The sequence below is a fragment of the Mesoplodon mirus genome, assembly GCF_964341445.2.
Source record: "Mesoplodon mirus genome assembly, chromosome: 7".
NCBI classification, from domain to species: Eukaryota; Metazoa; Chordata; class Mammalia; order Artiodactyla; family Ziphiidae; genus Mesoplodon; species Mesoplodon mirus.
Genome location: NC_138983.1, coordinates 52,100,185 through 52,113,851, shown reverse-complemented (window position 1 = coordinate 52,113,851; position 13,667 = coordinate 52,100,185). Strand labels below are relative to the sequence as shown.

The following is a 13,667-nucleotide window of genomic DNA, read 5'->3' as shown; positions in this document are numbered from 1 at the left end:
CCACCTCTGAAAATGGTCCTAAGGTCATAAATGAAGAAACACCTATTCAAGAAAATCTATTAAAACTTGGTAAGGACAAAGAACTCTTGTGGTGTCTGAATGACAATCTTGCTCCCACCCTTCCCCATCACAGCTTAGCACGACAGAATCTCCACTCCAGACTGATAGAGCCGAGGACACAGGGCTCTCCTGAAGCCCAGCTCCCAGCCAGAGGACTATCCTGACATGATGACCAGCACAGCACGCCAGCATTTCTCACCTTGCTATCTGTTGCTGAAGCTAAGCTGTGGGTGAGTGTGGTTGAGAGGTGGGGGCTCCCTTCTCCCCAGTCCCTGCTCCTGGGACAGAGGCTCTACCCTGGGTGAGGCCCTGCTAAGAGTACTAGACCTAGATTATCTTGCCCCAGCTCACGGGGTGAGGCTTCCATGCTGGGAGCAGCAAGCCAAGGAGACGTGGGGCTACAGCCACCTACTCAATTGCACACTCAGCTCCTAAACTGAAATGTCACTTAAAGAGAAGTGTCCACTGTTCCTGCCCCCAGAACCACAGCCTTGATTCAGAGATTTTCACTGGGGCTAGAAGCAGCCATAAACCAGACTTCCAAGTCTCTTCCCAGAGGAAGTGACTTCACTTGTGGGTAAGTTCAAACCTAAGGGTGCTCTTAAAAACAGTGGTTGTAGTGAAAGACCATTGGGAAGAGATTGATATTCTTTGCAGATAAAGGCTAAACTGCAGATCTGCTGGTTTGCTGGAGAGAAATGGAAAGAGACAGAAGAGATCTTTTGTGGTCAGAATAAATTTTAAACACTGACCTTGGGAAGTACATCTTTAAAGAAGTCTGAATTTGACTGAATTAGTCTGTGAAGCAATTTATGCCCCCAAACATCGTTGAAAACAACAGAGCAAGCAGCCGCAATTAGTGGAGTTTAAGGGCTGGGTATGGTCTGGGAAAGAAATAGCCAAAAAAGCCCTGCCAGAATCAATGCCATCTCTGGATGATAGTGGGCACACCCAAGGCTGTATCCCCTGAAGGGCAACATCAAAGGCTTCACACTGCTGGTGGAGAGGGAAAAAGACAGATGTGTATCTAGAATAAGGAATTCCTATAATTCAACAACAAAAAGACAAATAAGCCAATTAAAAAATGAGCAAAGGACTGAAACAGACATTTCTCCAAAGAAGATATACAAATGGTCAACGGGCACACAAAAAAGATATTCAACACTCTGAAACATTAGGGAATGGCAAACCAAAACCACAAGATACTGCTTAACGTTCATCAGGATGCCTATAATCAAAGAAACTGAAAATAACAAGCACTGGTGAGAATGTGGTAAAAGTGGAACCCTCATACCACTGGTGCGAATATAATATGGTACAGCCACTGTGGAAAATAATTTTGGCAGTTCCTCAGTAAGTTAAATTAGAACATAAACATATGACCCAGCAGTCCTACTCCTAATTATATACTCAAAACAACTGAAAACAGGTGTTCAAACAAAAACTTGTACACGAATGTCCATAGTATTATTATTCACAAAAGCCAAAGGTGGAAACAACACAATGTCCGTCAATGAATGAATGGCTAAACAAAATGTGGTATATCCATACAATGGAACATTATTCAGTAATAAAAAGAAATGAAATTCTCATACATGTTAACAGAAGTCAGACACAAAAGGCTACACACTGTATGATTCCATTTATATGAAATAGCCAGAAATCCACAAAGACAAAAAGTAGATGAGAGATTACTAGGAGCTGGAGGTAAAGGGAATGAGGAGTTTTTGCTATTGAGCTTCTGTTAGGGTGCTGAAAAATTCTGGAAATAAATATAGTAGTGATGGTTGTACAACACTGTGACTATAATGGTACTGAACAGTTCATTAAAAATGGTTACACTGATACATTTTATATTATGTAAATATCCACAATAATAAAAAAAGCAAACCCATCTAATGCCAAACTTCAGTACACAGTATGAGATCCAGTATGAGAATGCCCACAGTATAAGATTCGGATATAAAATTACACATCTTCATGGGTTCCATTTAATAGGCTTTCAGTTCATTCTTCACTTTAAGAAGTATTTAAATGTATAAACTCTAGACCTGAATACTGTTTTTGTTATATGAAGTATTACTCCAAGATTTTCTCAGCCTAATTTAATTTCACAATATGTGATCATTTATCTACCACATTTTGACACAGAATTGTAATTAAAAGCTTAAATATGAATTACATATTTACATATAAATTGTAAACTATCAAAAGCAAAAGGCAAAGAGAAAATCGACAGTGAAATACCACTTCACACTCTCTGGTATTGCTATAACCAAAAAAAGAAGAGCAAGGGGAGACCTTCAAGATGGCAGGAGTAAGACGTGGAGATCACCTTCCTCCCCACAAATACATCAGAAATACATCTACATGTGGAACAACTCCTACGGAACGTCTACTGAACGCTGGGAGAAGACCTCAGACCTCCCAAAAGGCAAGAAACGCCCCCACGTACCTGGGTAGGGCAAAAGAAAAAAGAAAAAACATGGACAAAAAAATAGGGACGGGCCCTGCACCTCTGGAAGGGAGCTGTGAAGGAGGAAAAGCTTCCACATACTAGGAAGCCCCTTCACTGGCAGAGACGGGGTGGCGGGGGGGACACTTTGGAGCCACGGAGGAGAGCACAGCAACAGGGGGGCGGAGGACAAAGCGGAGAGATTCCCGCACAGAGGATCGGTGCCGACCAGCCCTCACCAGCCCGAGAGGCTTGTCTGCTCACCCGCCGGGGCAGGCGGGGCTGGGAGCTGAGGCTCGGGCTTCGGAGGTCAGATCCCAGGGAGAGGACTGGCTGCGTGAACACAGCCTGAAGGGGGTTAGTGCACCACAGCTAGCCGGGAGGGACTCCAGGAAAAGGTCTGGACCTGCCTAAGAGGCAAGAGACCATGGTTTCCTGGTGTGCAAGGAGAGGGGATTCAGAGCACCGCCTAAACAAGCTCCAGAGACCGGCGCGAGCCGTGGTTGTCAGCGTGGACCCCAGAGACGGGCATGAGAGGCTAAGGCTGCTGCTGCTGGAGCCACCAAGAAGCCTGTGTGCAAGCACAGGTCACTATCCACACCTCCCCTCCCAGGAGCCTGTGCAGCCCACCACTGCCAGGGTCCCGTGATCCGGGGACAACTTCCCTGGGAGAACGCACAGCGCGCCTCAAGCTGTTGCAATGTCATGCTGGCCTCTGCTGCCACAGGCTCGCCCCACATCCGTACCCCTCCCTCCCCCCAGCCTGAGTGAGCCAGGGCCCCCAAATCAGCTGCTCCTTTAACCCCATTCAGTCTGAGTGAAAAACACATGCCCTCAGGCGACCTACACGCAGAGGCGGGTCCAAATCCAAAGCTGAACCCCAGGAGCTGTGCAGACAAAGAACAGAAAGGGAAATCTCTCCCAGCAGCCTCAGGAGCAGCGAGTGGATTAAATCTCCACAATCAACTTGATGTACCCTGCATCTGTAGAATACCCAAAGAGACAACGAATCATCCCAAAATTGAGGCGGTGGACTTGGGAGCAACGATATATATACTTTTTTCTCTTTTTGTGAGTGTGTATGTGTATGCTTCTTTGGGTGATTTTGTCTGTATATCTTCACTTTCACCACTTGTCCTAGGGTTCTGTCTGTCCAGTTTTTTTTTCAGTATAGTTTTTAGTGCTTGTCATCGGTGCTGGATTTGTTTTTGGTTTCACTTCTCTCTTCTTTCTTTCTCTTTTTTTTAATTACTTTAAAAAAATTTTAATTTTTAACAATTATTTTTTATTTTAACAACTTTATTTTATCTTTTTCTTTCTTTCTTTTTTTCTCCCTTTTCTTCTAAGCTGTGTGGCTGACACGGTCTTGGTGCTCCAACCGGGTCTCGGGCCTGTGCCTCTGAGGTGGGAGAGCCGAGTTCAGCACATTGGTCCACCAGAGACCTCCCAGCTCCACATAATATCAAACAGCAAAAGCTCTCCCAGAGATCTCCATCTCAACGCTAAGACCCAGCTCCACTCAACGACGACCAGCAAGATACAGTGCTGGACACCTTATGCCAAACAACTAGCAAGACAGGAACAAAGCCCACCCATTAGCAGAAAGGCTGCCTAAAATCATAATAAGGTCACAGACACCCCAAAACACACCACCAGACACAGTCCTGCCCACCAGAAAGACAAGATCCAGCTTTATCCACCAGAACACAGGCACTGGTCCCCGCCACCAGGAAACCTACACAACCCACTGAATCAACCTTAGACACTGGGGACAGACACCAAAAACAACGGGAACTACGAACCTGCAGCCTGCGAAAAGGAGACCCCAAACACAGTAAGTTAAGCAAAATGAGAAGACACCGAAACACACAGCAGATGAAGGAACAAGGTAAAAACACACCAGACCAAACAAATGAAGAGGAAATAGGCAGTCTACCAGAAAAAGAATTCAGAGTAATGACAGTAAAGATGATCCAAAATCTTGGAAATAGACTGGAGAAAATATAAGATATGTTTAACAATGACATAGAAGAACTAAACAGCAAACAAACAATGATGAACAACACAATAAATGAAATTTAAAAGTCTCTAGAAGGAATCAATAGAAGAATAACTGAGGCAGAAAAACGGATAAATGACCTGGAAGATAAAACAGTGGAAATAACTACTGCAGAACAGAATAAAGAAAAAAGAATGAAAAGAATTGAGGACAGTCTCAGAGACCTCTGGGATAACATTAAACACACCAACATTCGAATTCTAGGGGTCCCAGAAGAAGAAGAGAAAAAGAAAGGGACTGAGAAAATATTTGAAGAGATTATAGTTGAAAACTTCCCTAACATGGGAAAGGAAATAGTTAATCAAGTCCAGGAAGTCCAGAGAGTCCCATACAGAATAAATCCAAGGAGAAATACGCCAAGACACATATTAATCAAACTATCAAAAATTAAATACAAAGAAAAAATATCAAAAGCAGCAAGGGAAAAACAACAAATAATATACAAGGGAATCCTCATAAGGTTAACAGCTGACCTTTCAGCAGAAACTCTGCAAGCCAGAAGAGAGTAACAGGACATATTGAAAGTGATGAAACGGAAAAACCTACAACCAAGATTACTCTAACCAGGAAGGATCTCATTCAGATTTGATAGAGAAATTAAAACCTTTACAGACAAGCAAAAGCTAAGAGAATTCAGCACCACCAAATCAGCTTTACAACAAATGCTAAAGGAACTTCTCTAGGCAATAAACACAAGAGAAGGAAAAGACCTACAATAACAAACCCAAAACAATTAAGAAAATGGTAATAGGAACATACATATCGATAATTACCTTAAATGTAAATGGTTTAAATGCTCCAACCAAAACACACAGACTGGCTGAACGGATACAAAAACAAGACCCATATATATGATGTCACCAAGAGACCCACTACAGACCTAGGGACACATACAGACTGAAAATGAGGGGATGGAAAGAGATATTCCATACAAATGGAAATCAAAAGAAAGCTGGAGTAGCAATACTCATATCACACAAAACAGACTTTAAAATAAAGACTATTACAAGAGACAAAGAAGGACACTACATAATGATCAAGGGATCAATCCAAGAAGATATAACAATTGTAAATATTTATGCACCCAACTTAGGAGCACCTCAATACATAAGGAAAATGTTAACAGCCATAAAAGGGGAAATCAACAGTAACACAATCATAGAAGGGGACTTTAACACCCCACTTTCACCAATGGACAGATCATCCAAAATGAAAATAAATATGGAAACACAAGCTTTAAATGATACATTAAACAAGATGGACTTAACTGATATTTATAGGACATTCCATCCAAAAAGAACAGAATACGCTTTCTTCTCAAATGCTCATGGAACATTCCCCAGGGTAGATCATATCTTGGGTCACAAATCAAGCCTTGGTAAATTTAAGAAATTTGAAATCGTATCAAGTATATTTTCCGACCACAATGCTATGAGACTAGATATCAATTACAGGAAAAAACCTGTAAAAAATACAAACACATGGAGGCCTAAAAATACACTACTTAAAAACCAAGAGATCACTGAAGAAATCAAAGAGGAAATCAAAAAATACTTAGAAACAATTGACAATGAAAACATGACGACCCAAAACACATGGGATGCAGCAAAAGAAGTTCTAAGAGGGAATTTTATAGCAATAAAATCCTACCTTAAGAAACAAGAAACATCTCAAATAAACAACCTAACCTTACACCTAAAGCAATTAGAGAAAGAAGAACAAAACCCCAAAGTTAGCAGAAAGAAAGAAATCATAAAGATCAGATCAGAAATAAATGAAAAAGAAATGAAAGAAACAATAGCAAACATCAATAAAACTAAATGCTGGTTCTTTGAGAAGATAAACAAAATTGATAAACCATTAGCCAGAATCATCAAGAAAAAAAGGGAGAAGACTCAAATCAATAGAATTAGAAATGAAAAAGGAGAAGTAACAACTGACACTGCAGAAGTACAAAGGATCATGAGAGATTATTACAAGCAACTATATGCCAATAAAATGGGCAACCTGGAAGAAATGGACAAATTTTTATAAAAGCACAACCCTCCAAGACTGAACCAGGAAGAATAGAAAATATAAACAGACCAATCACAAGCACTGAAATTGAGACTATGACTAAAAATCTTCCAACAAACAAAAGCCCAGGACCAGATGGCTTCACAGGTGAATTCTATCAAACATTTAGAGAAGAGCTAACACCTATCCTTCTCAAACTCTTCCAAAATATAGCAGAGGGGGGTACACACCCAAACTCATTCTACGAGACCACCATCACCCTGATACTAAAACCAGACAAGGATGTCACAAAGAAAGAAAACTACAGGCCAATATCACTGATGAACATGGATACAAAAATCCTCAACAAAATACTAGCAAACAGAATCCAACAGCATATTAACAGGATCATACACTATGATCAAGTGGGGTTTATCCCAGGAATGCAAGGATTCTTCAATATATGCAAATCAATCAATGTGATACACCGTATTAACAAACTGAAGGATAAAAACCATATGATCATCTCAATAGATGCAGAAAAAGCTTTCAACAAAATTCAATACCCATTTATCATAAAAACCCTCCAAAAGTGGGCATAGAGGGAACCTACCTCAACATAATAAAGGTCATATATGACAAACCCACAGACAACATTGTTCTCAGTGGTGAAAAACTGAAAGCCCTTCCACTAAGATCAGGAACAAGACAAGGTTGCCCACTCTCACCACTATTATTCAACCTAGTTTTGGAAGTTTTAGTCACAGCAATCAGAGAAGAAAAAGAAATAAAAGGAATCCAAATCAGAAAAGAAGAAGTAAAGCTGTCACTGTTTGCAGATGACATGATACTATACACAGAGAATACTAAAGACTCTACCAGAAAACTACTAGAGCTAATCAATGAATTTGGTAAAGTAGCAGGATACAAAATTAATGCACAGAAATCTCTTCTATTCCTCTACACTAATGACAAAAAAATCTGAAAGAGAAATTAAGGAAACACTCCCATTTACCATTGCAACAAAAAGAATAAAATACCTAGGAATAAACCTACCTAAGGAGACAAAAGACCTGTATGCAGAAAACTATAAGGCACTGATGAAAGAAAATAATATGATACAAACAGATGGAAAGATATACCATGTTCTTGGATTAGAAGAATCAACATTGTGAAAATGACTGTAGCACCCAAAGCAATCTACAGATTCAGTGCAATCCCTACCAAAGTACCAATGGCATTTTTCACAGAATTAGAATAAAGAATTTCACGATTTGTATAGAAACAGAAAAGACCCCGAATAGCCAAAGCAATCTTGAGAAAGAAAAACGAAGCTGGAGGAATCAGGCCGCCAAACTTCAGACTATACTACAAAGCTACAGTAATCAAGACAATATGGTACTGGCAGAAAAACAGAAATACCAACCAATGGAACAGGATAGAAAGCCCAGAGATAAACCCACACACATATGGTCAACTTATTTTTGATAAAGGAGGCAAGAATATATGGTGGAGAAAAGACAGCCTCTTCAATAAGTGATGCTGGGAAAACTGGACAGCTACATGTAAAAGAATGAAATTAGAACACTCCCTAACACCATACACAAAAATAGACTCAAAATGGATTAAAGACCTTAATGTAAGGCCAGACACTATCAAACTCTTAGAGAAAAACATAGGCAGACACTCTATGACATAAATCACAGGAGGATCCTTTTTGACCCATCTCCTAGAGAAATGGAAATAAAAACAAAAATAAACAAATGGGAACTAATGAAACTTAAAAGCTTTTGCACAGCAAAGGAAACCATAAACAAGGTGAAAAGACAACCCTCAGAATGGGAGAAATTATTTGCAGATGAAGCAACTGACAAAGGATTAATCTCCAAAATTTACAAGCAGCTCAATATCAAAAAAACAGACAACCCAATCCAAAAATGGGCAGAAGACCTAAATAGACATTTCTCCAAAGAAGATATACAGATTGCCAACAAACACATGAAAGAATGCTCAACATCACTAATCAGCAGAGTAATGCAAATCAAAACTACAATGCGGTATTACCTCACACTGGTCAGAATGGCCATCATCAAAAAATCTACAAACAATAAATGCTGGAGAGGATGTGGAGAAAAGGGAACCCTCTTGCACTGTTGGTGGGAATGTACATTGATACAGCCAGTATGGAGAACAGTATGGAGGTTCCTTAAAAAACTAAAAATAGAAATACCATACGACCCAGCAATCTCACTACTGGGCATATACCCTGAGAAAACCGTAATTCAAAAAGAGTCATGTACCGCAATGTTCACTGCAGCTCTATTTACAATAGCCAGAACATGGAAGCCACCTAAGTGTCCATCAACAGATGAATGGATAAAGAAGATGTGGCACATATATACAAATGGAATATTTCTCAGCCATAAAAAGAAACGAAACTGAGTTATTTGTAGTGAGGTGGATGGACCTAGAGAATGTCATACAGAGTGAAGTTAAGTCAGAAAGAGAAAAACAAATACCGTACGTTAACACATATATATGGAATCTAAAAAAAAAACAAAGGGGTTCTGAAGAGCCTAGGGGCAGGACAGGAATAAAGATGCAGAGGTAGAAAATGGACCTGAGGACACGGGGAGGGGGAAGGGTAAGCTGGGACGAAGTGAGAGAGTGGCATGGACTTATATACACTACCAAATGTAAAACAGATAGCTTAGGGAAGCAGCCACATAGCAAAGGGAGATCAGCTCAGTGCTTTGTGACCATCTAGAGGGGTGGGATAGGGAGGATGAGAGGGAAAGGCAAGAGGGAGGGGATATGGGAACATATGTATAGGTAAAGCTAATTCACTTTGTTATAAAGCAGAAACTAACACACCATTGGAAAGCAATCATACTCCAATAAAGATGTTAAAAAAAATGCAGAGCAACAATAAGTGTTGGCGATAATGGGGAGAAATTGGAACCTTCATACACTGCTGTTGGGAATGTAAAGTGACGCAGCCACTTTGGAAATTGGTTTGGTGGTTTCTCAAAATATTAAACATAAAGCTACCATGTGACCCAGCAATTCCACTCAAGAGAAATGATATCATATACTCAACCAAATGATTTCACAAATGTTGATAGTAGCATTAATCATAATAGCCAAAAGGTAGAAATAATCCAAACATCCATCAACTGCTAAATGGATAAATAAAACGTTGGATATCTATACAATGGAATACTAGTTGGATATAAAAGGAATGAAGTACTGATACATATTACAACTTGTATGAACCTCAAAAACGTTGTGCTAAATGAAAGAAGGCTGACAGAAAAGGCCATATTTTGTATGACTGCATTTATATGAAATATTCCAGAAGAGGCAAATCTATAGAGAGGAATTTAGTGGTTACCTAGAACTCGGGGTGGAAACAGGAAGGGACTGGTAATGGGTACTGGGTTTCACTTTGGGGTGATATAATGCTCTCAAATTAGATTGTGGTGATGCTTGCACAACTCTGTAAATATACTAAAAACCACGGAACAGTATACTTTAAGTGACTGATTTCTATGGTATGTAAAATGTATCTCAATAAAGTTGTTTTTAAAAAACCTGCTCCATTTTCTCATTCGTATACACCCCAACTTTACTTTTTATGATTCATCAACATAAACCTTCTAATCTGTCCATCCGGCGTCCAGTGAAAACCCTACACTCATTTTAATTTTACTTGACTCTGCTCAATTTCTTCCCCTACCTGAAGTACTCTCCCTAGGGTACAGTTAAGTCACATACTTGTTTTGAAGATGTTTCTGACCAAGTCAATCCTCACAGACCTAATTACCCTCTAGATTTCATACCACTTAAAACTTGTAACACGGGCCTCCCTGGTGGCGCAGTGGTTGAGAGTCCGCCTGCCGATGCAGGGGATACGGGTTCGTGCCCCGGTCTGGGAGGATCCCACATGCCGCGGAGCGGCTGGGCCCGTGAGCCATGGCCGCTGGGCCTGCGCATCCGGAGCCTGTGCTCCGCAACGGGGGAGGCCACAACAGTGAGAGGCCCGAAAAAACTTGTAACACTGTAACCTCAAATATATACATAAAGCAGTTTCACCTTATTTCCTATCAATGTCTAGATTTTGCCACAATCCCTAATTCTTGCCTTTAACCTCTTTTATCTTCTCAGAGACAAACTAGTTACTCCAGAATCGTAAAGATCAAACATAATTGTGGGAACTCAGCTAGGGCTCTAAGACAAAGAGGAAAAGGTGTACAACCAAAGAATATTGTAGGATAAGTAACATCAACAGTGAATGAAAAGCATGCTCCTTCCTCTCTTATGCCCTGCCAACTCACCAGCTTCACCAACCAGAACCTTGACTACATCTTTATATCCCCTTAACAGTTAGCACAGCATCTTGAACACAGATGGTACCAAAGGTCTGTTGAATAACAAATTAATGCTTTTGAATTCAACTTCCTACATGTGTATTCAGGAGTCCCCAAACCTTAGCAAATATCTGAAATCTTAAAGCAGGAAATGGGAATGAGGAAAAAGAAAACTAAAATGATGGGACATGCATTTACTTCTCGACAGTGTATTATGTTCTTACTGTGCATTTCAAGGTGGCATCTTACTGCTGTCCTCAAACCTGAGTATGTACCAGGCATCCTTATCTTTAAGTACTTACTGGGCTTCATTGTTATCAGAGCAAAAAAGAGCACTATTAAGAGAAGCAAGGATTTAGATGTGACACTTCACTTCCTCCTTAACAGTGGGGTGCCAAGACTCAAACCCCTATGCCTCTACATGCAGTCAGGAAGAAATCCACACAATGAACCTTGGAAGTGTACAGATGTGTGAGGTGGGAATAAGAAGGAGCACTGCTTTCAGAGGAGAGTGTGTTGGCAAGCAGAAGACAAATCTTAGGAGCTGAACTGCTGAAAGCAACAAAGACAGCGGGCTCATAAAACAAAAGCCACAGACTGCTGAAACCTGTGCTAGACCCTGAATGCAGGAGCCTAGTATCAATGAATTCAAGAGCACCTTTCTGACACTCTGAATAGACAAAGCCTAATTCCACTACATAAAATTCCTCAACCTGGCTCTGGAGTACTATGAACATAGAACATCTTCTCATTTGTTTAGCTTCAGAAATACATTTTCGGACTTCCCTCGTGGCAAAATGGTTAAGAATCCACCTGCCAATGCAGGGGACACAGGTTTGAGCCCTAGTCCGGGAAGATCCCACAAGCCGCAGAGCAGCTAAGCCCATGTGCCATAACTACTGAGCCTGCAAGTCACAACTACTCAGCCCACGTGCCACAGCTACTGAAGCCCGCGCGCCTAAAGCCCATGCTCCACAGCAAGAGAAGCCACTGCAATGAGTAGCCCCCACTCGCCTGCAACTAGAGAAAGCCCGTGCGCAGTAACTTAGACCCAACGCAGCCAAAAATAAATAAATAAAAATTTAAAAGCCCCGATTAAAAAAAAAAAAATGAAATACATCTTCCTCTTTTCTCTGTATTTATTCTTATTTGGTAATTTACCTTGTATTGTTTAGAGTCCAAAATGCACATATTGTAATCATTCAGACTTGCTTAGGGGATTTCTGTGGTGGTAAAGCAGTTAGCTCCAAATTTATAATTATTTAAGTTTGTTACAGATTTTTTTTACTTGTTTAACTTGGGTCTCTTTAGTAATTCCCTTCATATTTGTAAAAACTCCTTTAGATTATACATTTCCTTCCCTATCATTTACTTTTTAATATTTGGTGGTTTAGATTAAGGGATCATGAAATGTATTTAAGGTGGGTAATTCCTCTTCACTTCAATATTCAGATGACTATTAAGGTGCAAAGAGAAAATTAACAACATAACTGGCTAGAAGAGAATGTTTTCTACAATTTACATATTGTTATTTTATCATCTGCTGCCTTCTTTGAACTCACATACAGATGCTAACACTCCTACTTTAAATGTTCAACCAAGTATTTTTATTCTGCTTTTTGCAGAAGGCTATCATCTAGATTTCTTCAAACCACATATGAAGAAAGACAGCATTTGATTATTATTTTGAATAATGACTTTGACACATCAGGATAACTTCTCCCAGTGAATATGCTGTTCAATAATATGAAGAGAAAGCATCATTATCAAGAGTCAGAATATACTGAACCAGAGAGAGTAGTTTTGTACAGGTCTTGTCATTTGATGGAATCACTCAAATATATAAAGAATCTTGATTTCTCAGAGATATAGAAATCAGTAAATAAATGAAAGAAATACAAAAAGCACCACTCATCAACATACATTTCTCTTTGAACATTATTATACTACTGGTCAATGATTTTAAACAGGCTGTCTAATTGGTAAATGAAAGGCTTTCAATTGCCTACATGTAAGAAAAGCTGGTAACTTTTAAATTTCCTGCAACAAGAGCAGGCTGACAATATGTGGCACGTAGTAGGAGCTCAAAAAATAACTGCTGAACAAAGAATTAAAATAAAAGCCTTCATGAGGTATACAGACTAAATAATTTCTTATGAAAAATATATTTTCTAAAGTCTCTGAAAAAAGAAAATATTCACATGTATACTTTTCTATTTTAGTTCCATCTCTTAAAATAAGAGTTATACCCAAAAATACTACTTGGGGGTTGAATTTGCAGAAAAGATATCTTAGAATTTTTATTAATTTCTTCAAATTTCTCTAGTTCACCAATTCACAGTTATAAAAAAGGCAAATAGAGTACTAAATTAAAAATCCACTCCTTTCAGTCACAACGTAGGTAATACAGCTGGTTGGACAGAAAATTAGAGAAGTGTGAATTTTCTATGCATGTTTTTTAAGGATTATTATCAACAAAATTTCATGTTCTATCCACATAACTCATTAAATTCAAAGCAAACCCTCAAATGAAAAATATCAGAGAGCAATATATCCCCCAAGATGGGAAGCACAGCTTACTTCAACTTGAAAAAGTTCTCCAGCCCCCTCACAGTCATTGGACGTGATTACTGGAGTATGAATATGCACAAAGCCACTGTCCTGGAAGAAAAAGAGAAACCACTTTTCTCAGTATATTTGTATGTGAAACACTTCCAAGAACATACAC

The 13,667-nt window shown here is 39.6% G+C and overlaps 1 protein-coding gene across 4 annotated transcripts in view; it reads right to left on the bottom strand.

The window, feature by feature from the left end:
* The window catches only part of NARS2 (asparaginyl-tRNA synthetase 2, mitochondrial), a 141,423-nt gene that overhangs the window by 115,161 nt on the left and 12,595 nt on the right, over positions 1-13,667 (bottom strand). For 3 of the 4 annotated variants that reach the window (XM_082628864.1, XM_082628867.1, XM_082628866.1), the window contains exon 5: positions 13,520-13,600. The exons of the other annotated variant lie outside the window; for it this stretch is intronic. In XM_082628864.1, coding sequence (XP_082484990.1) covers positions 13,520-13,600 — 81 coding nt within the window. The remainder of the gene's footprint in view (positions 1-13,519; positions 13,601-13,667) is intronic. 4 annotated transcript variants of the gene reach the window in all.